At 40.1% G+C, this 26,130-nt stretch overlaps 1 protein-coding gene across 2 annotated transcripts in view; it reads right to left on the minus strand.

The window, feature by feature from the left end:
• The window catches only part of NRDE2 (NRDE-2, necessary for RNA interference, domain containing), a 31,630-nt gene continuing 5,500 nt past the window's right edge, over positions 1-26,130 (minus strand). Inside the window, exons 3-14 of one of the 2 annotated variants that reach the window (XM_067462960.1) lie at positions 25,544-25,738; positions 22,454-22,600; positions 20,303-20,762; positions 17,779-18,184; positions 11,612-11,745; positions 8,651-8,774; positions 7,895-8,067; positions 6,789-7,175; positions 3,852-4,762; positions 2,155-2,293; positions 1,517-1,588; positions 1-253 (exon numbers count right to left, since the gene is read on the minus strand). In XM_067462960.1, the coding sequence (XP_067319061.1) occupies positions 128-253; positions 1,517-1,588; positions 2,155-2,293; positions 3,852-4,762; positions 6,789-7,175; positions 7,895-8,067; positions 8,651-8,774; positions 11,612-11,745; positions 17,779-18,184; positions 20,303-20,762; positions 22,454-22,600; positions 25,544-25,738 (3,274 nt within the window). In that variant the 3' untranslated portion in view covers positions 1-127. Of the gene's footprint in view, positions 254-1,516; positions 1,589-2,154; positions 2,294-3,851; positions 4,763-6,788; positions 7,176-7,894; positions 8,068-8,650; positions 8,775-11,611; positions 11,746-17,778; positions 18,185-20,302; positions 20,763-22,453; positions 22,601-25,543; positions 25,751-26,130 lie in introns of both variants that reach the window. The other variant, XM_060756814.2, reaches the window with a different exon arrangement.

Below are 26,130 nucleotides of genomic sequence, written 5' to 3' on the forward strand. Positions count from 1 at the left end.
GATTATATATACTTTGATGAAGACCAAAAAAAGCACAATTTCTTGTCCATCAAACATGTAGAATATCCTAAACCAGATATACTGAGGACTGGGCCAAATGTCCAATTTTGCATCTTCAGGGTATTCTTCAGTCTTCAAGCAGCAACTCCAGTTCTTCTATTGGGAGCCGTACTCTCAACTCTTTCTCAGCCATCAGATCAAGTGTCTCTTGGAGCTCATCTGGAAAATACTCTATTGCATCCATATATAGTACCTAGGAAAACAAGATGAAAACAACACACAGTTAAAGGTCAACGCTAACCTTAATTTAATAATAAGGTATATGAACAGCCCTCACAGCTGTGGGAGACTCCTCTGAGCCTAAACATCAGAGAGGGCTGTTTAATATTAAGTACTTCAACAAATTTAGGGGTGCTCCTGAGGACCTCAAAACTGTCAGGCAACTAGAAACACCTCACAGTGCCCTCACCTCCTGTTGAAATGAATGGAGGCACATGTGAGGTGGATAGGTTGAGGTACCTTTCACAGACATTATGATTTTCTGTCATAGTCCCAAACAGGACGCATGAGTTACTGGCCAGCATTCCCATCCTTCAGTCTTTTAGATCACCCAATTACAACAAAAATCCAGATTTACATTTAAAATCAAGAAAAGTTAATGTACAAATTATTGCTCAAAAGCATGTTTGAGAACACTCTGGCAGTTGTGAGCAAGCTAGAAGGTTTATCTGCAGCAAAGAATTCTGTTATTTGCTGTAATGGGTTTCAACTTACTGCAACCCTATGAAGGGCCTCTATTAGGTCTACTTGATTGTTTCCTGTCTGGCCAGCTAACACCTCCCAATAAAGGATTCCCTTAGGCAGGAAGCAACCAGGCTTTGAAGCTGCAAGGCCATTCAATGCTAATCAGGGCAGCCAATTGCAACATTCACACTTGCCTCAAACAGACAAGAGTTCTTTCTCCCACCCTTGACCTTCCACAGATATATAAACTCCATTTTCCTAGTTTCCAATATACCTCACAACCTCTGAGGATGCCTGCCATAGATGTGGACGAAACATCAGGAGAGAATGCTTCTGGAACATGGCCATACAGCCCAGAAAGCTCACAGCAACCCCAGTATCTTCTTTTCAATTGTTATCTCAATTGAAAAGAAGTCCAGTGAGTTTCTACATATAAATATCCTTCAGTGTATTTTTTTTCTCTAATTGTGGGCCGACAATTTTCATAAAATCAAACCAAATCAGTGGTGTTTATGACATTTGCAGTCCAAAAATATCTGGAAGGGCACAGCTGCTCACTACACATTAAATGAAATCACAGCACTGCAAGAGACTTCAATGATCATGTATTTCAACCATCTGCCAATACAGGAAGTTGACTAACTGAACACTTCTCCACTGGTAATTATCCAAAGAGTAACTGAAACATCTATATATCCAAAGAACTATGTTTTGGCACACTCTCTTCTGGGTGGTTTATTTATTTTTTAAAACAGAACGAGCTGAAGCCTACCTTTGTCCAGGGACAGTTTTGAAGCGCTCGATAAAACAGTCCTTTACTTTTTTCTTTATCACCCAAAGAAACCTGAAACAGAATGACACAAAATGACTTTTAGGAATACAAGTTATTTTTTAAAAGGTTAAAAACAATGAGTTATATAAAACATGTTTCTCTTAGAACTGGAAAATAAATCTCTAGAAATGTTCAAAAGAGCTGTATAGTTTTATTGCATAATCTGAGTGTATATATTAACCCACTTTTCAGGTCTTTATACTGTGATTCATATTATTTTAATTATCTGAAATGTTTACATACTCTGCCTTCAAGACAACGTATATGCAGAAAAGAGGCCATGCTTTGCAATATACTATTTGTATTATTTTACTTATGTAGAATGTTTATATACAATGCCTTCAAGACAATGTATATGCTGGGGAGGCCAATATGACTTTATGGAATGTCGTTACCTTCCTGCAGAAGCAGTACCTATTGATCTACTCACATTTGCATGTTTTCAAACTGCTAGGTTGGCAGGTGCTGGGATAAATTAAAAATTCTATTTTTCTGAGCTCTTTCAACTACAATCACACCATTCAGAATTTGCCCACAGGAAGGGGAAGGTCCATTCTGACTCCCTAGTTTTCTCTCACCATAAAGTCTATATAGAGCCTCCAAAGTAATGGGCAGTGGGCCCCATTTTCAGTCTCAATTGCATGTTCAAACAAAGCTTTGATTCGGTTGGTTAGACCAGTTTCAGGGATAGTTGCATGGACATCTCCATTGGCCCCCCTGAAAGGAAAAAAAAATCATAAGGAAGTAAACAACATTGTTAATGCAAAGGAAACGGGTGCACATCATCTTTCCTTCCAAAAAATACTACAGCCCTGTAGACTACAGGGATTAAAAAACAAGGGCAGCCGAAGGAATTCCTGACAAGTTTTTATTTATTTAAAATCCATCTGAATAACAAGGTTATACTGTTCATCCTTCACCTTTTTATTTTGTTCTTTTAAACATTTTTGTTTTTTCAACAACCTCTTGAGATAGGGAAGTCTGGCAAAGAGCGTCCAGTTAAAGCAGGCATGGGCAAACTTTGGCCCTCCAGGTGTTTTGGACTCCAACTCCCACAATTCCTAACAGCCTCAGGCCCTTTCCATTTTGCGGCTGAGGGGGAAAGGAAGGAGCCCGAAGCTGTTAGGAATTGTGGGGGGTTGGAGTCCAAAACACTTGGAGGACCAAAGTTTGCCCATGCCCGAGTTAAAGCCACCCAGCTATTTTATTGGGTCTTCCCAAGATTTTGAGGGGCACCCAGCTGCACCCCTCTAAAACTGACTCAGCCACACTGATCCAAACCTTAATTGCCCCTGAATTAGTCTACAGTAATGCACTCTACACTAAACAGCCCTTAAAAAGTGCTGAGAAGATACAGCTAGTGCTAAATGCAACAGCTGAACAGCTCTTTGATGTTTACTTTAGAAATCTCATGTCACTGTTTTTGAATCAACTGCACTGGCCTCCAATTTGTTACCCATCACCATTCAAGATACTGATTTTTAAACACCAAAGTGAAATGGAGAACCAGTGCAATGTAATGGTTTGAGTCATAGGGTGGCAATCCCCACTTAGACATGGAAATCCAGTAGGTATTCATGGGCCAGTCACATTCTCTCAGCCTCACAGAAAAGCAAACATGTTCTGAAACAATCTTACCAAGAAAACCTTGTGAAAGATTCACCTTAGGATCATCACAACAGCAAGGTGAACGTCTGCCTCCATCTTTATGACCCAGCCTAGAATTTGAGATCTGCAGTGGGGGTCCTCTTATATTCCCGACAACAGTTTTTCTCAACCCCCCCCCCCCCCGGCTGAGAGGCTGGCTGAGAGACCAGCCAATCACAGCGGATGAGGACTTTTGGTGGGAGGATTTCCCGTCTGTTTCCAAAAAGGAAGAGAAGGAAAGGCAGAGAGATCTTCAGCCTTCTCTGCCAAAGAGGTTCCTAAGACCATCAGAAATATATGTTTTCTGATGGTCTTTGGCAACCCCTCTGAAACCCCCTCAGACCCCTCCCCCACGGGGTTCCAACTTCAGGTTGGGTAATGCTGCCCTACAACTATGGCTAAGCTGGATGTATAAACAAGGCAGCATGTTTCCTGAAGTACCGTCTCAATTGTAAAACCCCTTCTAAGGAAATAAGGCTACCTCCATCTCTCTTGAGTGTGTCCCAAGCATATAAAACTACATTTTAGAGGGGGGCTTAGGAACCTAAGTCATGATGTTCAGGGGTTGCCTGTGGCCCACAATTTGCCCATCCTGATTTACAGTCATAATCTGACAGGGTGATGCTACCTCTGGACGCTGTCAACAAGCTTTTTTCTCATCTGCTCGACTTGGATGGCAAACAGCCAGGGCTCCAGTGACTTCGTCGTCCGCGTGATGCTGTCAAAAAACCGCCGCGCTTTACTGGCATTGTGAGATTTGCTCTGGATCTGAACGTATGCCCTCCAGAGATGCTGGTTGCTAGGATACATCTTCAAAGCCTCCAACAGAGCTTCACGCAAGGGATGCAAAGGATAGACGGTCGTTTTCATGTGGTATCTGAGCAAACTCACATGCATCAATGTGACGGATTCAAGAGCCGGAGTGAAATTTTGACTACTGAGCCCTTCACTAGGCTTCTTGCCCTTGAGCTTTTCATGCACCTCTCTGTATATCGACACAGCAGCATCAATCCCAAGAGTTAAATACTGGAAAAGGGAGTAACAGCCAACCACGCCAGCCAAGTGACTGGAAAAGCTGGTCTGCTCTTGTTCAGAGACTGAGCCTTCGCTTAGGTACTCCTGGAGCAAGTGCTGGTATGTCTTCCGAGCTTTCAAAATGTTCACGGATAGTACCTGCCCAGTGTAAGGTACATAAGGGCTCTTTTCCACCAGACTGGTTAATATATGGACTGCACGGCACTCAAGGCTTCCTTCAGGAGCGCCAAGCAACTCTGTTTCCAGTTCAGCGTAAAGCAGACCAAGCTTACACACCTGGAGAGTCCTGACTCCAGCCTCTCCTGCCATGCTCAGGGCCATATCAAAAACCTTTCTGGCCTCTTCTGTATTGCCAAGGAGCCACTCCAAGTGGGCATACAGTTGCCAAAGAGAAATGTTGTTTCTGTTGTCGGGTGCTTTCAGGAGATTCTTGGCTAATTTCTTACTTTTCTTGCCTTGCAATTTTAGTTTCTTTTTGTTTCTGGTTTTCAAACACCAGATGACCTGCACATGGATATAATAAATAAATTAATGTAATGTAACAGAAGCATTTCAGCCAGGTTCCTTAATGTTGCCAGTTGTGTGCACAACAATATAGCAGTGGCCAACAGTGCAATAGAAGGATATGGAATATGTGAAATGACTATTGCAGTGGCCCCGTATTACGATTGTGGCTGGGATGGTTTTAATAATGGATGTTATGTTTTTAATTGTTCTAATGTGTATTCATTTTATCTAAATGTAAATGTTTATTTTAATTGTATGTTGTTTTAAGGCATTGAATAGTTGCCTAAGTGTAAAGCCACTTTGAGTCCCCTTCGGGGTTGAGAAGGGCAGATCGTGGTGCTGGATTACAGCCTGGGTTGGATAGGGTCCCACTCCCCCTGAAGACAGAGACCTGCAGTCTGGGTGTGATCCTGGACTCATTGCTGTCCCTGGAACCCCAGGTGTCTGTGGTGGCCACGAGCACCTTCGCACAACCAAAACTTGCATCCCAGCTATGCCCATGGCTTGAGACACCAGACTTGGACATAGTAGTCCACGCCTTAGTCACAACCCGCCCAGACTACTGCAATGCCACCTTTGAAGACAGTTTGGAAGCTTCAACTGGTTCAGAGACCGGTACTCAGATTACTAACTGGAGCCCTGTAAAGGGAGAGATCTACTCCCATGTTGTGGCAGCTCCACTGGCTGCCGGTCTGCTTCCAGGCTGAATACAAAGTGCTGGTTATTACCTTAAAGCCCTAAATGACCCGGGTCGAGGCTATCTGACTGTCCGCATGTCCACCTACAAACCAACTCGGGCCCTGCAGTCATCAGAGGAGGCCCCATTCTCAGTCACACACCCATCTCAAGCATGGCTGGCGGGAAAGAGAAGGAGGGCCTTCTCTTTGATCACCCCACCACTAGAACTCCTTCCCTAAAAAAATAAAGCTCACCCCTTCCCTTCTCTCCTTCCAAAAACACCTGAAAATCTATCTCTGCTCACAAGCATATGGAGAGGAGAAGGATTAGATGAAGAGAAACTACTACCAGACTGCTCATTCGATAGTATAAATGCAGTTGGGACCTTGTTAGATCACATTAGCTCATTTAACAACTTTGGCCATACAATCTATGCACACATTTGTGAACCTTTATGTTGTTTTGATATATTAATTCAGATGTTTTACATTTAAGTCCTATGTTAGTTATAATTTTCAATTGATTATGTTTTATTTAAATTATAGTTGTCAAACTTAAGTTGCTCTTTATATAGGGTCATCTTGGGTTTTTATATTTGTATCTACTCTTATAGAGGCACTGAATGATTGCCTTTTTGTTTGTTGGAATCTGCCCTGAGTCACCCAGGGGACATAGGGCAGAATATAAATAAAGTATTATTATTATTATTATTATTATTATTATTATTATTATTTTAAACAAATAAATAAGCAATGGTTACCCCATGGAAACCATCTTTCCCATCTTATGTGCCTGTGAGAGTGTTGTAAGTTATAATTTGCCTGACCACATGAGTTGCAATAAGGCATACATGAATGTGCATGCAAATCCATGGCTTAATTATTTATTTGAGATGATATGGGAGTAATGTTTTTTAGGGGACCCTCCGCAAGCTAAGCATCTACCCTATGTATTTGGAAGTAAAAATGGAAACAGTGAGATGTCCTACTCATATAAGTAAAAAAGTAAAGGTTTTCCCCTGACATTAAGTCCAGTCGTGTCCGACTCTATGGTGTGGTGCTCATCTCCATTTCTAAACCGAAGAGCCGGCATTGTCCGTAGACACCTCCAAGGTCATGAGGCCGGCATGACTGCATGGAGCGCCGTTACCTTCCCGCCGGAGCGGTACCTATTGATCTACTCACATCTGCATATTTTCAAACTGCTAGGTTGGCAGAAGCTGGGACTGACAGTAGAAGCTCACGCCACTCTCTGGATTCGAACCACCGGGGGCCCCTCCTACTCATATACATGGTTGCTATTTGTAGAATACAAAATATGAATGTTTAAATAAAAAAGTTATTACCTTACAAAATTCATACTGAAGCCAAAAAACAGACAGGTCAGATCTCTTCTTCCCTGAAAATAGAGGCAGCATCATATGAAAGAAATTCTGTATGAACTCCTCCCCTTCCTTAGGGTGGCCCACGTGGTTTCTGCCTTGAGCCACTGAGTCCATCTGACCAATGCAACTGACCCCCAAAAGTGGCAAGTCAAATGAAGTCAGAGGTCCTTGGCTGTTCTGTCCTTTGTCAAATATGCTGTTTTCATCCAGCGCTAAGTAGAGGAAAGAAGGAAGGAGGCTATTGCTACAAGGGACTCCTAAGAATTGCAAAAATGAGCAAAGTAGTTGAAAGTGGAGATCTGGGTTGGAAATCTTTATCAAAGATGGACCAAGGTCATCAAAGAGGACCTGCAAAAAACCAAACGTAAGATGCCATTATAGAACAATTTATTTATTTTATTTCATATTAAAAACACTGCATAAATTAGTATAAAAACTGATAAAAATAGAAGGAGCACAAGCGGCTAAGTATCTTTTGACCAAAAACAGGCAACAAAAAAAGCCTCAAAACATTCTTCCTCTGTATACGAGGCAGGACATTACGGACAAACATACAGATGCGGAGGGGTCTGTTCTGCTCCACAGTCGCACAAGGTGGAGGATTCTTGAAGTAGCGCCATTTTGCCAGGTTGTCTTTTGATCTGCCCACTCCACTTCTGAGTCTGTTCAGGGACTTCCAAGTTGCCTATTCTTGGCTTGCCCCTGGTGGCAGACCCTCTTGTTCTATAATTTTTTAATGTTCCAAACCCAAAAGCATTGCTTTTAAACATTATAGAAGAAAAGAAGTGTAGAAAAGAGCACAGCAATCTGACAGTTAGACCTTCTTCTCTAAGAACGAATATAATGATTGAGCAGAAAAATGACCTAAGTCTATACGGAAATGTAAACACAAACTAATATTCCCTTCTTACTGAAGACACATTTCTTACTAGATTACTCCTTTCACATCTTGTTGGGAAATGTGGGTAAATATTCTTCAGATACCTGCACACATTTAAGGCAGGTCACCTAATAGCTTCAGAAAGCAACCCTGGATGCCGGACTTGGTCTTATGTCAACACACTGACCTGTCTCTCTGGATCTTCACAATCGTCTACTGTTTCTTTCTTGGTTTTGTCAGGCCGCCATGGCAACCAGTGCCTTGCTTCACGAGAACGTTCAATATGAAGCCAATTTTGCCACTTGGGTAAAGATTTGTTCTGTATTTCTTCCTCCTCCTCTGCATCTTCCTCATCTTCATCTGCCCCCCAAAAAAGCATATCAACAGCTTTTTAAAACCTAGAGTCAGAGCCTGGGTTGGTAAAACTAAACTAACTCATACACCAGCTTTCAGATCAAAAGTTATAATATTAAATCACCATCAGAGAGGATAATAAGCTTCTGGATCATAGCCAAAATATAACTTAAGTTGTTTTAGAAATGGAATGTAAAATGAAAGACTACAAAAACCAGAAAAAATACAGAAATTAACTGAATAATTTACATCAAATGTGAATATCATATAATAATTTTAGCATAAATTCTCCAGTTCATAATTTATTTTCAACATGAATCTTATGATCAGACTATATTGTTCTTACACGAGGATAAATTCTTTGTTCTTACTTGAGATACTGCTCTTGTTAAGTTTTTATTCTACAGAGTAAGAACACTGCCAACTTAATATCTTTGACCTTTTGGACTGTGCTGGATGTTACTGGTTATGGTGACAGGTGTGCAAAATATCCTGCACAATTTCCAGAGGAGCCCAAACTAACATGAAGAATAAAACATATTTATATACATGTTCCTTTGACTCCAAGTTTTATACTGGAGAGATTTACCAGGTGGGTTGAGAACAATCCAGCCACCCTTTTCTTGCTGATGCATCCAGGCCCTCCAACCTTTTGCTCCCTTTTCTCCAATACGAGCCTCACCACTGTCCCAAAATGGTTCAAAGAACTCCACCTAGAGTTGAGAATAAATGAAAATGAAGATCTATCAGAACTATACATGAAGGTGCAACTGGAATACTATAAGAAAGACAGATGCTTGAGGTATATTTCAAACAGATTTCCAAAGCTTAACTGACTTATTAATATTCATCAACTGAAAAGCATACTGTCTACAAAAGTGCAGCCATATTTTAATGTTTCAAAATTAAATCTATAAAAATGCTTCAATAAGATTCTAGTTCAAAGGACTAATATTAACAGTAATATACCTCAAAGGGAGAAAAAAGCCTAAGCCAGGGGTGGACAATTTGTGGACTCTCAGATATTGATAGATTGCAGCTCCCAACACCCCTCACCACTGGCTCTGCTGGATGGTCTGGGAGTTGCAGCCCATACGTATTTCCATGGCTCTTTTAAGTTTTTCAGTTATAATGAAAAAATATTGCTAGGGAAAAACATGAAGCACATGCTTGCAATCTCCTCCACGATGGAGGAAAAGATGGAAGCCCCATGATCATTAATATAATACTGATTGAGGAGTGAGACTTTCCTCGAATCCAGGCTAATGAACTCATGGTGATATGGAGACATATGATGTGAGGATGGTTTGACACTGCACTACTGTTAACAAACTCTGAACATGAAAATAGCATTTTATTCTGAAACACAAACAGCCATTAAGTGAAACAATGTTTGCTGCAAAAGGAAAACACAAGTGTGTTTAATTGAAGGCTAAAAACTGAAAGAGGAAAAAACATCTGTAAAACTGATTAGTCTACAGCAGCAAAAAAAAAGAAAAAGAAAAAAGATAAAGCACAATTTTCAGTCTTTCCATCTTTGTGAAACATTATATTGAATCTAGCCTTTAGCATGGTGAACCAACAATGAATTGGGAAGGGATGACTACAGTTAAAGACACACATCCCTGTGACATTTCCTTTTTCGGTCTCCCGTTCGTTGCTCTAACTTGGAGATGAAAATATACTTACTACTGATATATTTTAAATTTAGCCTTGTCAGAATCCAAACCTATAAATAACAAAGCAGTCCTAATATGCACAAAAAGATTATTGCTACAAGCTGAATTCAATTATAATGCTATTTATTGCTAAGCAAAGCGTTCACTGTCTACATTTACAAGGTTAGAATAAGGCTCAGTGGTGGAACTTTGAAATGATGGAGCACAGCTCATTTATGGGTCACACAAATGGCCTGTGCCCTATCATTTCAAGGCTCCACCACTGGACTTTTCAGTCTATGGGCATTTCACTCTGGAGAAACATGCCCTGAGCCACAGGCAACTAATGGCTGTGGCAAAGTAAGAGCCTTGAGAAACCAATAGTTGACTTGGAACAGCAAGCTCTAAGGCCCTTTGAACGCGTAAGTGTTTATATTTCCAAGCAGTGAAATGGAAACTGCAGGAAGCTGAAAAACAGTAAATGATCTTCAGAGGAATGTGCCTGCCATCCATCCTGAGATAAGTCGTCACAGGATGTAGAAGAAACAAAGGCTGAAGCAAACAAATGATGCTGAGTCTGGTTGTCGGAGGACACTTTGCCCTGTGAATGATTCAAGTGCCCTCACAGGAAAATGGTTGTTGCTAAATCAGCCACAATTTTCTTGTTCACACTAATGGTGGGAACACAAACACTGTTTTTGGATTGGGTGGGTGAGGTTGTATTGTTTTGGCTTACGTCTTACGAACCGCATGCCAGAAAGGCAGGAAACATTTTTTGAGCTTTATTGCTCCACAATGAGATAAGAAAGGCTCTTGTGTTACTGCCCTGTGCTGTACACTCTCTGTCCATGTATGTGGCTGGGACGGACAATTTGCTTTCAGCAAAGACAACTCACCACCCTTCTCTCCTTGGCTAGAAAATGAGCAGCTCAGGTTGCTAGAAGAACCAAAAGAGGCAATGTGCTATAGTGGTTTGAGTGCTGAACTACAATTCTGAAATTCCCATCTTGCCATGGAAACCCACTGAGTGGCCTTGGGCAAATAGCAATCTCTCGACCTCAGAGGAAACCAACAACAACCTCCCTCTGGACAATCTTGCCAAGAAAACCCCTGTTTTCTGTTTGGATGAAGGTCACTATAAGCCAGAACTGACCTGAAAGCACAGATCAACAGAGGAACCAAAGGCTATAAGGCCAAACTTAAGGAAACTTTGCCTGCTCCTGGCATCAGAGCTGAAAGAAAGCTAGCAAGTGCTATGTGCCTTGTACATCATCCAAGAAATGCCCCAACAGTTATCTTCCTCTATTACACCATGTGATGACTGGGGCAGAAGCCAGGCTGCCACTGCTACTCATGCTCCTTGTGTTTCACTGGCCCACTGTAGTTGGTTTCGATAAAAACATGGAAAATCACTGACATGTGGTAAAAACATTGGGTGCTGATACAACATTCAGATGTGGTTAATACAAGGCGGCATGCATTCTGGAGGAGAGTGGCTGGTAAGGGAGATTACCCAATTTCATCTCTTGGTTTTCTTAATTGAAATAAGGCTCTTGAACAAACCTGAAATAACAATACTTGAAAGCATTGGTTAGCAGAAGCTGGGTCTATCAGCAGGAGTTCACTCTGCTCCCCAAATCTGAACCGCTGATCTTTTGATCAGCAAGTTTAGCTCAGTGGTTTAACCCGCTGAGACACTGGGGGTTCCACGTATCAATACACACCAATGATGTATTCTTTATGCAATTTGCATAATTTGTTTTATTCATGAAAACTGAGATTTACATTTGTACTTTTCCATTTTGTTTCATGAAGTTGTTGAGAGAGAGGAAGGTTAAAAAATGAGAAGAACTAAGATATGAAAAGGAAATGTCACAGAATGATTTCCTTACCTGTCCCCTTGTCAGCAACTCCTTGACACTATCTGGCTTAAAAAATGTGAAGTCAATTAGGGCCTGGAACAAAGCTACTGCTTTCTCTGAATGGCCAGCTTGCCTAAGAAAATGGCACTGCTGGAGAAAGATAGCTGAGAAGAAAGAAAAAGAAAATAATCATATAGAGGGTGCGAGAGATTGATGACTTAAATCCATTGTTGTCATTTTTATTGGTACAATTATAAATGACATGGGAAGCTTCAAGCTATTTCACAGACTCATTCAAAACTAGGGAAAAGACACAAATATTAAAGATCAGAATGAGCTAACAGGTTAAGAAATCAGTCATCATGGGGCATGATTTGTGGAGCAACCAGAAAAAATACTTTTTCAAATATAATTCTCAGAATTATTCTCAGAATGGCTAATGGCCTTCTTGGGAACTGTACTTCAGAAAATACTATTTCTAGGGCTGAATCAAATCTGTCACTGAACTACAGCTATGGCATGCCGCATTCCATAAAACTGGCTAGGAATACTACACTAGAGTGAACATCCTGCTTTGATGAAGGGGACTAGAGTGGCCTTCAGGGCCCCCCAATGTCTAAAGTTTCCTGCTTTGACAGAATTATCAGTGTCAAGAAATGCAAGAATTGAACACTAGAGGGTGGGAGCCTTCAGTATATTACAGCTCACAGTCAACCTCTAGCCCTGATCAAGGACTCTCATCTGCAGCCTGTTTATTCTATGTATCTTCTAAGAGGCTAGAAATCTGATATAGTTATAAACAACTGACAATTGTATATATTTCTTAATAAGTAAATGGAGCACTATCAGGTCAAATCTAGCCCAATGTAAAGATATGGTTTAAAAAATGGGCATTCAGAAATCCTCAAGCCAATGGTGAGATTTCCAACATGAGGATTTATTTTTATACCCATGTCAAAATTAATTCGCTCCAGTGCTCACAAAACACCACAAAGCTGAGTATGGTTGCATTAAGCGGTGAATCACAAAAGAAAAATATGGGGGGATAGGACAGGATGGATAATCTTTGTTCCTGGAACTATTACTTTTTTTGTAACAAAACTCACGCATCCAGCACGAGAGATTTCTGGTGTGAAAGAAAATAATTTATCCCACACTCTGAGAGTGTCCAAATACTAGCCAAGTGCAGTTACTATTCTGCTAACATTTCATCCTTCCTACCACCAACTCCATTTATGGCTGCTAGAAGTAGGGCAGTATCTGAACTATGGAAGAAAGCGGTAAGGCAGTCAGGAGGATTAAACCTATCAATTATCCAGAAAATGCCCAGGTTAGATGCCTTTCCAGCAACACTGGCATATGCTCATTTCCAGCTGTGCTGGGGAAGAAAAAAAGAGTGGTAGCACCAGAAAGTAAGAAACCTTTTAAAGAAACTTGAGATTGAACGTGCGAAAAATCAGACTGAAAAGGACACTAGAGTGCATGACCTTGAAGGAAGGATTTTTAGAGACACCACTGAAGCACACAGGGCTTTTTACACCCTTCTTATGATATAAAGGTTATTCTGACATCCTCTTTCAAGCTCACCTCTCGTTTTGCTCTGCTACTAGCAGGTCAAAGCCCAAGGAAGTGTGCAAGGATCTAAAAATCCCGGTGGAAAAAGGAGAGGAGCAGGCAAAGCACAATCTGTCAACACAGTGCTTGTAATTCCCATTTCCCCGCAGCAGCTCTATTTATTGCCAAAAAGAAAAAGAAGAGGAGTCACTGCTATCACCTTTCAAAAAAAAAAAACCTCCAGAAACAGTGGTTCACCCCCACATCCTCTGTAACACAAAGCTTTTTAAAAATAAAACACTTAAAGGTGGACTTTAAGTCACTCACAGGGTTTGGGACGGCAGATGTTTTTGGAAATTTAACAACCCCCGGGGATCCCAGGAGAATAAAAATGCTCCTTCAACCTGTCAAACAGAGATCCTTTCTTGAAACAGATAAATACAAATCTGGAGAATTACTGAAAGAGGAGGGAAGCTGTTTGACCTTTTGGTCCATGGGTGGCGGCGGAAATGATAATAATAGTAATAATAAATAAATAAATAAATAATACATTTATTTATTACCTGCTTCACTTTAAGGGTCAAGGTGGGGCATAACAGGGTAAGATGGCTTTTATTCATACTTTTGTATATTTTAAAATTTGCATTGTTTTAAATACGCTGTTAGCTGACTTGAGTCCAATTATCAGGAGAAATGCTGGATATAAATGAATAAAATAAAAATTGCCAGACTTAAATCAAAGCCAGCATCAAGTATAAGATCAGTAATTCTCTCAGATTGACCAGTGGAATCTACTCTGAGAGCTTATGACAAGCTAATCATTCTACTACAAGAAGACCTAACTTTTGTCCCCAAGCTTGGCCACCTCCAACATATAAACCCCTGGCCTACTGGGCCCATCTGGTTCGACAAGAAATTCCAGATGATGAAAAAAGCCTTAAGAGAAACCTATATTGGCTACAGACTCAAAATACCCACCCCTCCTTGTTCCAATTAAAAAGGGACTACTAGACTCTTCTAAGGAAGAAACAGCAACATGATCACAACATCTGGGTGCTATTAATCAATGCCTCGTTGGATAATAATGATAAAAACTTCTGGCAACTTGTATCAGGAGCTCTGCAATCCCCGCATACAGCCCCAAGCTGTGTAATCCCAGCCCAGGTATGGGAAGATCATTTTAGATATCTCTTTACGGATACCAGGATACCAGACCCAGAACTGGACCAGGATGCTAATTTTCACGCCTTGCCTGTGTGGGATCCACTTTCTGTTGACACCATAATCGACCTAATTCACCAGCTTAAGAACGGAAAAACCCAGGCATTGGCCATGTTCCCACTGAACTCATCAAAACCAATCAACACTGGTGGGCACCCATACTAGCAACCCTGTTTACAAAAATATACCTCACTGACAAAATGGTAGCTAGCTGGAAACAAGCCATTGTGTCACCAATTTACAAAAAAGGTCCTACCAGCGGTTTGCTCTCAATCATGGGAAAACTCTACGTACAATATTTGTGCAAGAGAGTCTCTTCCTTTCTGGAATCAAACAACACAATTACTGATGCACAAGCAGCTTTTAGAAAGAAGTATTCAACTACTGACAACTGTTTAGTGCTCTCCCATTCCCATAAAAAGAACTGAAGAAAGACACCAGAAACAACAATTATATTAAAAATATATTAATACTTTTTGGTGACATTTTATTCATCATTTTTAAAGAAAGTATCATCTTTTTTCTGTTTAAAATTCTTATAGCGTGTTTCTAATTTTTTCCATAGCTTTCACATATCGAAATAAAAGCAAGGGACAACGTAGACCCTTTTGAGAAAGCACTTGCACAGCTTCAATTGTTGGGAGGCACATCTCACTCAAATGCAAAAGAGATTCATATTTCAATTCTGGAGAAGTAAGGAATCTTTCCTTTCTAATTTGATTTGCCTGCCTGTCTGGAAACCTACATGTGATTATTTTACATCAAAACATTTTTTGGGTTTATTGATGTCCAAGCACATGATAACCACAGGCCCCAAGCACTAATTTCCTTAACTTTTCACGCTTAAAAGTTATTACGCGCAGAATGCAGAGAGGGATGTATGATTATGGTACACATCTAACAGCCCCAGTTCTATATTTTGTGATTATGACTCAAGTCTGACATGCTTTCCTTCATAGAAAGAGGCGAGCCAAGAGCACTGATTCACACTGAGAAAGGAAATGGCAGCCTCTTATGTGAGTGGGCACTCCATCCTGACCCTCTTCACTGGGTGTGAAACAAGAATCTAATCACTCCCAGTGCAGAGAATGTGGTATGATTGCTATCACCACATCTTGGCATAAGATCTTGGCAGGAAGAAAGCAAAGACAAATCACACTGAGAAAAAATGAGAGAAAGAATGCCAAGAAACATAGATACTTTGTTAACTGAGATAAACCTGCATTTGAAGATATGTTCAAGAAAATCAGTCAAGAAGTAAAAGGGGTTTGACCTATTTGTAAAGGATAAGGATATCAGAGGTAGAGGAACAGGAGAAAGCAACTCCTATTGTGCCCATGTTCAGCTTGTAGGTATCTCTTTGCCACTGTGGGATTGATTTGATGGACTTGACAGGCCTTTGATCTGGTCCAACAATCCAGCATCCACTTTCTCATCCATATTCCTCTGCAAGACTCCAAGCATCCTCTGCAAAAACTGATATCCACTGGTACAATGCCTCAGAAATAACAAAGATGACCAGCCTTGGATAAGATCATTTCTGAATGTATGTGTTTATTCTCCACCATCTAAGCGATCACCACCAGATCTTCTGTCAACAAAATTAATAAATGAACTATCTGCAGTATGTATTGGGATATGGGCTGCCGTGAGTTTTCCAGGATGTATGGCCATTTTCCAGAAGCATTCTCTCCTTTGGGATTTGGATTATGACCTGTTAGGATCACAACCTATTGGGAATTATGACCTGTTAGGGTCATAACCTATGGGGTAGCAGAGTTTCAAAAGAGTTCCTTTAGTTTGTTGGGTAATGGATAATCACTGGGCACGTAAATACCTTGTTTCTATTCTACTCTCAACAGACAAAGACACAAGTAGACTTCTTTAAAATAACATGTTAGTTTTACTCACAACTTCGTGTATTTAAACATACAGGTACAATTCTTGTCAGGTAAAACTTTAAAACGTCTCAGTTTGTATCTTTAGATTATAGTCTTCATCAATTTCCTCAAACTATATTGCTCTGTACAGCTCTTTTTAATAACAGTCTACTTCCAAAGGAACTCAAGCCTCAACTGACTTCTAACTTCTAAGGGCCCTTCCACACAGTCCTCTATCCCAGAATATAAAGGCAGAAAATCCAACATTCTCTGAATGTGGACTTAGATAACCCAGTTCAAAGCAGATATTGTGGGATTTTCTGCATTAATATTCTGGAATATAGGACTGTGTGGAAGGACCCTAACACTGACTTCTGTACTCAAACTGACTCAAGTCTCAACTATCTTCTAACTTCCAATACTGACTTCTGTACTCAAACTGACTCAAGCCTCAACTATTATTCCCCAACTGTCTTCCATTTAAACTGCATTCTAAACAGTCACTGAACCAGTCACATGGTCTGCAGCCCCTCCCACTGCCTCAAGTCTATAGAGCTAAGAAAAACTTCAAACCAAAGAAGACATACACTTCTGGAAATAAACGGCACATTACAAACAGACAAAACATGAAATTGAGGAGGCTTGATGTAGCACTCCCTTTTGCCTCTAACAAACAGATTCCAGTGGAGCGTAGAGATTATGGCCCCTTCTACACTATCCTTATATCCCAGGATCTGATCCCAGGTTATCTGCTTTGAACTGAATTATATGAGTCTCCACTGCCAGATAATCTGGGATAAGTAGATAATCTGGGATCAGATCCTGGGATATAGGGCAGTGTAGAAGGGGCCTCAGATAACAGAATTGAGATTAGAAATTCAGATTCAAGGCCATAAAGCTCACTGAGGCATCCTGGGTCAATTATTTCAGGTCAAAGTATGCTATATTCACAAATTATTGTGAAGCCATAGGAGAATCATGTATGTTTCCCTGAGTCAAATAAAGTTGGGATCTAACTTTAACTACTGTATGTATCAGTCAATCTCATGTATAAGTTGAAGGCAGGTTTTTGGACCAAAGTAAGTTGAAGGTCATTCCTGACCATGAATAAGTTGAGGGTCATTCCAGAGAGGGAGAAGCAGCAATGCTGCCTCTGGGGTCAGTCGACTCTGGCCGCTGCTGCTGCCATTTCTGCACCCAAGAATATGAAAAGGTCAGAAGTGTCACTATGCAGAGAGCAGAAAGGGTCAGTGCTTCTTTTAAGTTCTCTTAAGACAGACTAAGCTCTTGACTTTTGTCACTCTACTCAAAAAAGGGGATGGTTCCCTTTTTGATAAGAGTTAAGATACAGTATTCACACTGAGTACTGTGGAGAAGTTGACCCAGTTTTTGAGGGGTTGATTTTCTGAAGTAAACTTCTAGATGAGTATATAGGGTAGTTGTTAAATACATTTCTCTGTGCACTGATAATAAAAGAAGGAAATCAAGGAATGTCTTTCAGAAAGGTAGACAGGCAAACAAAATGAAAGATGGTGCTCTTACCTAGCATGGCTTCCTCTGTGCCTGGCAATGCTGGGTGTGACACCATACTGCCATCTTGGACCGCCGACAAAGTGCTCAGGCATTTGCCGTACAAACTATGAACCTTTGAAACCACAAAGGTGCTGAACTGACTCTGGCAGAACAAGAGATATTTCTGCCACAGCAGTGGGTCGTTCGGGTGCAAGAAAACCAATTTCTGCCATTCTTTTATCACAGCTGTAGGCTCCCAAAATTCCATGCAAAGCTTCAACCTGGCCAGTTTCAGGTCAACACTGTTTGGGTTGTTTTCAATGGCTCTCTCCAGAATTGCAAGCTTCTTCTCCAGGACTAGTTTGAGTGACTTCTTTCTTGTCTCCCGTTCTCCTTCACTCATTGTAAAACAGCTGGGACCTCTCATGAGTTCATCCTTTAAAAGAAGAGAAATCCACTTTAAAAGAGATGCCCTGGAGTTTATGGTCTCTTGAAATTTTATTTATTTATTCGTTTACCACATTTATATCCCACCCCTCTCAACCCCGAAGGCAACACTTCCATGCCATATATTAAAACATCAGTAAATACATTGGTAAATAAACAAAAAACATTAAAACCAATCCCATTAAAAACATAGCATGAAAATATCAATTAAAATCAATTAAAATTTTCACAGGTGGCTCCATCAACTAACTTTTAGAAAAGATCATATTTGAAAATGAATAAATCTGAAAAGACAAAAAGCAAAAACAAACAATGTTTTTTTAAAAAAAAGAATGTTGTATAGTATTTTACATTAAGTATATGACAATTTTGTGTGATACATACGATTGTTCAAATCAGGGGTGGAGATTATATATCTTTCCAGATGTTGAAAAGATACTGGTGTAAAGGAATCCTGTAGTGCAACTGACTGAGAAAAAGACATTTCTACAATAAATGGCTTTAAATCGAGTCTTCACGAAATATCCACAAAAACATTATACTAGAAACTTATGCTTCTCAGTTAGTCTCAAAGCTACTACAGCAGTGGTTCTCAACCTGGGGTTGACAACTGCAACTCCCAGAAATCCCTGCCAGTTTACCAGCTGTTAGGATTTCTGGGAGTTGAAGGCCAAAAACATCTGGGGACCACAGGTTGAGAACTACTGTACTACAGGGTTCCCTTATACCTTTTTAAAATACTCAAACAGATTAATGTGGCTATGTCTTTAAATACCAGATGTTGTCTTGACCTAGAAAACCTTAAACAAAATGTAGAGTCAGGATGTCTGAAAGACCACTTCCTTCTATATAAACTTGCCCCAAATCTGAGATTATGAGCACTTTTACATATCGCACCACATGATACCAGTGGTTCTCAACCTAGGGTCCCCAGATGTTTTTGGCCTTCAACTCTCAGAAATCCTAACAGCTGATAAACTGGGTGGGATTTCTGGGAGTTGTAGGCCAAAAACATCTGGGGACCCCAGGTTGAGAACCACTGTGCTAGACAAATAAGACTGTGCAACTCCCTCTTAAGGACTGTCAATCTGCTCCATCCCTTCTGAGTCTCCTGTGGGGAATGAAGACTTGCTTCATATATACTTTGGCACGTAGTATTAGGGATGGCCTGCCATGGTGTTGTTTTTTGAACTGATTGTCTGTTTTTAGACTCTACTATTAAACTGCTTTTTAGTTATTTAATTAATTTTCAATTATCTATTTTAATGTTTTACAAACTTTTGGCAGTGGAATATGCTTCCTCCTTGGAGTGTGGTGGGGTCCCTTTCTCTGGAGGTTTTTAAGCAGAGGCTGAATAGCCATCTGTCAAGAGTGCTTTCAGGCAGGGGGTTAGACTAGATGACCTTTCTGGTCTCTTCCAACTCTATGATTCTACGATTTTATCGAGTATTGCCTTAGGGTCCAGATAGGTCAAGAGCTAACAAACAAATGTTTTTGTTGCATGCTTTTAATCACTGGAGGGAAGGATATTAGAGGCAAAAATGAAGTACTTTGGCCACATAACGAGAAGATAGGAAAGCTTGGAGAAGATAATGATGCTGGGGGAAAAGGAAGGAAAAAGGAAGAGGGGCGGACCAAGGCCAAGATGGATGTTATCATTGAAGTGTCTGGATTGGCCTTGAAGAAGCTGAGGGTGGTGACAGCTGACAAGGAGCTCTGGCGTGGGCTGGTTCATGAGGTCACGAAGGGTCAGAAGTGACTCAACAAATAAATAGCAACAACCAATCATTTTACAGGAGTTTCTCAGTAAGATTTGTTCGGGTGGGTGGGGTCCTTTTCCTTCCTCTGAGGCTGGAAGAGTGTGACTTGCCCAAAGTCACCTACTGGGCTTTCATGGCAGAACTGTTCTCTAGAGTGAAATTTCAATGCTCAAACCACTATACTTCATCAGCCTCTAATGAATGAATGAATGAATTAACGAACAAAGGAGAATATGTACTGACTGGACAGATTACTTTTATCCCAACTGATGTTATTCAGATCACCATTTTGGGGCATGTTTCCTTGTCACGTCCCAGAACCCTCCAAACCTCCAGTCTGCATATACCTGAAACGAAACGAAATCCATCCATGCTTTGACATCTCTGGGATTTTCTCTAACCATCCTGTTGTGCTCTTCCAGTTTTGTCATTATGTGAGAAGTTCCACTCTCAGACTTTTCTTGATTTTCCTGCTGCTTTAGTGAGTCATCCTCAGGCGGGCCTTTTCCTTGTAGCCATAAAGTGGTCAGCGGATCATAGATCCCAAGAGGATTCACATAGCTTGTAGTAGGAATATCATCTGTGTCCCTTTGCAAAACTGGTATCCAAGTAGCTGAACCAGGAGTAGAGTTTTGACTTTGACTAGTGATAGGAATGCCATCCACCTTCAGGAGCTTGAGGCCACCTTTCGTGAAGTAACGCTCTGTCCTCTTACAAGAGGACTTTTTCTCTGTTGCTGAGCTCTCCCAAATTATATGTTGTCTCTTCAGATCAATGCCAAGGCAGAGGTTACTTCTCCTCTTGTATCTTTAAAAATAATAGTTAAAACTGAGTTTCCAAGGTAGGGGAAAAAGAGGAAAAACACATATATTTTTCAGTAACATCAGGCTTACCAACTCAGTGATACCATTTTGTATTTCTCCACAAATGATTTAGAGCAATCTAGTGAGAATGTTTATTTCTCTTTCAGTACAATTCTACAATGTGAATTCACAAAGCACATCTCACCAAGTTCAACAGTACTTCATCCTAAGGGCACATAGTCTCAGAAGCCAGCACTGAGGTAGATAACTAGTATTTGCCAGTCATTTGTCTCTCAACCCAATGCTTCCCATGCTATCTGATGAAGGGGATTGATCAATATTGTTTCTTTGCTGGAAAAGATGGGTAAATGCCTGAGGGCTAAGTGGCAATGCTGTTTCTAGTTGTCATTTTTGGTTGAAAGGGCAGCTCCAGATGGATAGATTTAATCAGAGAAGACATAGCCCTGAATCTGCAAGACTTAAGCATGACTGCTGAGGATAGGTTGCAGTGGTTCTCAACCTGTAGATCCTCAGATGTTTTGACCTTCAACTCCCAGAAATCTTAACAGCTGGTAAACTGGCAGGAATGTCTGGGAGTTGTAGGCCAAACCATCTCGGGAACCCACAGGTTGAGAACCACTGGGATAGGGTAACCTGGAGGTCTCTCGCCATAGGTAGAAGTTGACTGAAAGGCAGCCAACAACAACAAAAGCAGAGCAAACATGGAAACAGCAATGCTGTGCAAGTGTACAAAGCAAACCTCCAAGCAAAACACAGCAATTGTATTATTTCACTGTGAATTGTATGTGACTTACTGATGAGTACTTGGACGGGGCTGAAGGCCAAATTAAGCTCTGTGAACTCAATGAACCCTGCATCACTAGAATCATCAGGTGCAGACTGCTGGCTTTGCAACTGCAGAAATTTCAGGACTTAAAATGGGACGCAGGTGGTGAGGAGTGAATTCTGCTCACTGGGTGCAATTCAGACATTTGGGAGCAAATGTCTTTCCACATGCCAGCTGGATTCTCAGCATCACTGAAGCTCACACAGGATAAACTATAAAATTCTCAGGGGATCACACAATGTACAAGGAAACTGTGCAATTTGTTTTTTTTAATTTAAAAAACACATTTTCTGTAACAGTCAAAACTCTATTAAAATCTCAAACAATCAGCAGTTTATTTTGGTTCTTTCTGTTTTGTGGGCAATTCCAAAAGCAAAATAACAATCTATTTTCTCCTCTATAAACAGATTAATAAGAGGAATGAAGTTGTAGTCAATCAAGTACAGAATAGTAAATATCTATATCTCCTTTTTGAACATCTGAATCACAGAGCTACTGTTTCATAGTGTTAAATATATGCAATAGCAAGACTGTAGTTGTTTTTTCACTTGGTCTTAGAATGCAGAGCACAGTTTGTCCTGTTGGAAGCAAAAGACTCCATCTATTGTAGGCAGCATATGCCTGGATTTACATATGTGCATGGATTAAATGGATAAGATAATGGTTGTGCGCCTGCATCCAGCTAATGGCAAGCAAAGAAAGCAGAGGAAGACTGAGCACTATAGGAATTGGGCACAGGAAGCTACAAACAAATAATTCATGCTCCAGCTCAGGATTCAATCAGTTACCACAAAGAACTTTACCAGACCATTACTGCAATCAAATTTCATACCTGTAAGTTACATTACCTTGCAATGTTCCCTCGGTACAGTGACTTGTATTGCCAATTGGCAGGATCTGGTTTCTTATCTGTTCTGAATAATTCTGTACCCAAACCCTGAATATCATCCAGCCAAATAGAGCTGCAGAGCACACTTGCAGTTTTGTCCCCCAGGCTGCCAAAGAGAAAAAGGAATAAACATGGATGGAGGTGGGAATAGGAAACTAAGTTCAGTATTTGTCCTGGGGTTCTTCTGACAGCAAATTTTAGATATCTGAGCAGTTCTGCTACCAGATATTATTATTATTATTATTATTATTATTATTATTATTTGAAACACAACAAGATGAGTCCACAGCAGACACTCTGCTGGCTGTTGAATTGAATCACACGTCGGACACTTCCCAAGTGTCTCGGACTGTGTGATGTATTGGCGAATAATGCATGCAGATCCCAGTAAGGTGGCCTTCTGCAGCTGGCAGATGGTAATTTTGTCAGCGCCAATTATTATTATTATTATTATTATTATTATTATTATTATCATCATTATTATCATTATTATTTTAACTATATTTATATACTGGCTTTCTCAGCCCAAGGGCAACTCAGGGAAGTTTACAAAAGGCAAAATTCGATGCCTGCAATAACATAAAAACAATTAAAACATTTAGCATAAGTAACATTAGATAAAATATAATAAAACCGATAAAAGTATAAATCCTCAGCATCTCATTACTAAAATCGTTACTCAATCGCATTGTCCAGTCATTTCGAAGGTCAGCAATAGCTCTGGAAGCATTGCTCTGAAGTCAGCAGACAAAATAGACAGGTACAGTGCCGGCATGGGCAAACTTTGGCCCTCCAGGTGTTTTGGACTTCAACTCCCACAATTTCTAACAGCCTACTGGTTTGCCCATGCCTGGGTTAGTGGCATATCTCCTGCAAAAAAACCTACAAATTAAAAAACACTCTATAGAAATCTCTAGATCTTCCACTCAACTCCATAATCAACTTGACTATAGAAAGGCACTGGAGGACCTAGAGATTCCTAGAGGGAACATATTAATCAAATCTATAAATAATCAACTACACAAAAGTTAAGTCCACAAATGTGGATATTTTTGTGAATTGGGATTGCTCTATTCATCTGATTGTTCTTCTTTTAGAGTAAGCATTGCAATGATACATTTCCTTTGCAATTATGTCAATTGTCACCATGTGTAGTGTTACTTACTATTTTAAAGTCCTCTGTGTTATTATTGTGAATTTATTGTTTATACAGGGTTATTAGAGTACATTAAGTTTATGGAGCCAAAGATATGAAAGAGGGATGGACAAGAATCCTGAAGAACACCGTAAATTCACAGCAGAAAAAAGGAGATGGCACAAAGGGGTATTTTTTTTTAAGGAAAACATCTTTTAATACAACAACTATCTTATGCTATTAATATATTACTCAATTCATCACAGAAAGGTACTCAAAGATTCAGAAGACATGCCAATATACCATTCCCAAGGAATCCCATAGCTTATTTTAAAGAAAGTAACGCCTAAGTGAGGCATAACATTTAAACAGAGATCTCAAGCATGTAGAAAAGTTGACAAGAAGCCAAATCCTTTTGGAAGTCAACCAGAATGATTCCGCTTGAACTTTTTTCAAACCATGGAAAGTGTGGGTTGTGGGGAGAGATGAAGGGCACAGCGCCTTAATGAATAATCAAAGTCGTGACAGACAAGTGAAATTACCATTAGGTCACACCTTCATTTATAAATTAAAAGGTTAAGACAAATTATTACTACATTATCTTTTGAAAGCATCCCTCCTCCTGACCTGACTCAACTGATTATTCCCAATAGTTTGAGAAGACATTTGCCAAGGTAGCCAGAGGGCAACTAATACACACTAGCTTGTTTCTGGCTTGCCAGCTAAAAGAGTTACTCATTCCAGTCAAGTTATAGATCTGAAATACGAAACATTAATAAAAAAGCACACAATTATTTTATTTTCAATGGGCATCATGATGAGCAAGATTGTTCTATAATATGTAATGATTCTAAATTGGGGTGGGTGAGATACCCTTCAAGGGGGAAAGAAGGGACCCGCATTTTGAACTGAGTAAGAAAGATAGCACCAAAGGCAAAAGTAATTTGTGTGGACATTTCCAAGGTCATGTGGCTGACATGACTGAATGGAGCGCTGTTACCTTCCTGCCAAAGGAGTACCTATTGTTCTGCTCACATCTGCATGTCTTTGAACTGCTAGGTTGGCAGAAGCTCTAACAGTGGGAGCTCACCCCACTCCTCGGATTCAAATCCCCAACCTTTCTGCCAGGAAGTTCAGCAGCTCATTGGTTTAATCTGCTGCATCACCAGGGGCCCCTTTTGGCTCAGTGACTATTGTGTCTTAATTCTTGTTTAAAAAAAGAAAAGAACTATTTCCTTCTCTGAGTAGCGTGGCTAAAGTAAAGAGCTTGGTCCATCCAGGGAGAAACTAAAGGAAGTACCAATTCCCTCTACTCCTTTCATCATAGTGCTGCTTCTAACCTTTTTGAATGGCAGGGCAGGGAAGCAGCAGGAGCTAAAAATCGACATTCACAGGATCATATCATACTTTGTTCCCCCAAGCCTGTCCGACTTAAGACACGAGTCAACTTATACACGAGTATATATGGTATATCAATGCATTTGTATAAATTGGACACATGTTTTACTTTTACTTCTTACTTCTATCCCTGCTTCTGTCCCTCCCATCTAACTCCATCACCTTATTGCTTCTTTTTCTCCTCTTTCGGTCTCAGAAATACCCTGATCAAAGACAACTGAAAAATGGTATTGCTGCAACTTCTTCCTCCCTCCAGGCTTCTTGGGTAAAAACATGGTAAATGGGGGAGAAAGTATTCACTACATCTCTGTCAAGTATTTACTACATCTCTAATTATCAATAAATGCTTCTTATTGACTTGGGAGTACAGATACATGTTTATTTAGAAATAAGTGAATTGTATTTAACAGGTTTACTTCTTTGTTAAATGTTACAACCTTGTTGTTATGTCTGGATTGTCTTGGTGATCAGCAAGACATGGGACAATAACTTCAGGAATAAAATGTACTTACGTACTTCAATTCTGCTCCTCTTTTTTCATTATTTTTATCTTTCACATCCTCAATGTCCGATTCTGAATCACTGGTTCTCTGATCCCTGCTTCTTTTTCTCTTTTTTACTTTTTTGTGTTCTCGTTTTTTCTTTTTCTTCCTTTTCTTAGCTGTTTTTTCAGAACTTTCACAAGCTTCACTTTCTGCTGGTGGCTCTAAACTGGACGTTGTTCTGCTTATAAACAGACATAAGCAAAGAACAAAAGCAATGTAATCGAAAATATTCACAATCCAACTCCTAAAGCTGAGGGAAAGCAGAAAGATGTGGCAGAAATTGCTTGAAAATAACTTTCAGAAGATGGATGAAGTTCATTCATAAACTTAAAAGATGGAAGGGAATTGAATAAATAGTTAATTATTACAGAGCATTTTAATAAGCTCCGCTTCTCCAAAATACAAAATGGGTTATAATGAGTTCTGATACAACTAAAGTGCAAAAAGGTCTTTTTAGTCCATAACTGTGATGCAAAATCGTGGAAAACAAGTGCACAGCCTATAGGCCACCTATTGTCCTTATTGTTGGTTTTGTAAGCCCTGGACTCCACCTCACTC

This window comes from Anolis sagrei, chromosome 1 (genome assembly GCF_037176765.1).
Source record: "Anolis sagrei isolate rAnoSag1 chromosome 1, rAnoSag1.mat, whole genome shotgun sequence".
NCBI classification, from domain to species: Eukaryota; Metazoa; Chordata; class Lepidosauria; order Squamata; family Dactyloidae; genus Anolis; species Anolis sagrei.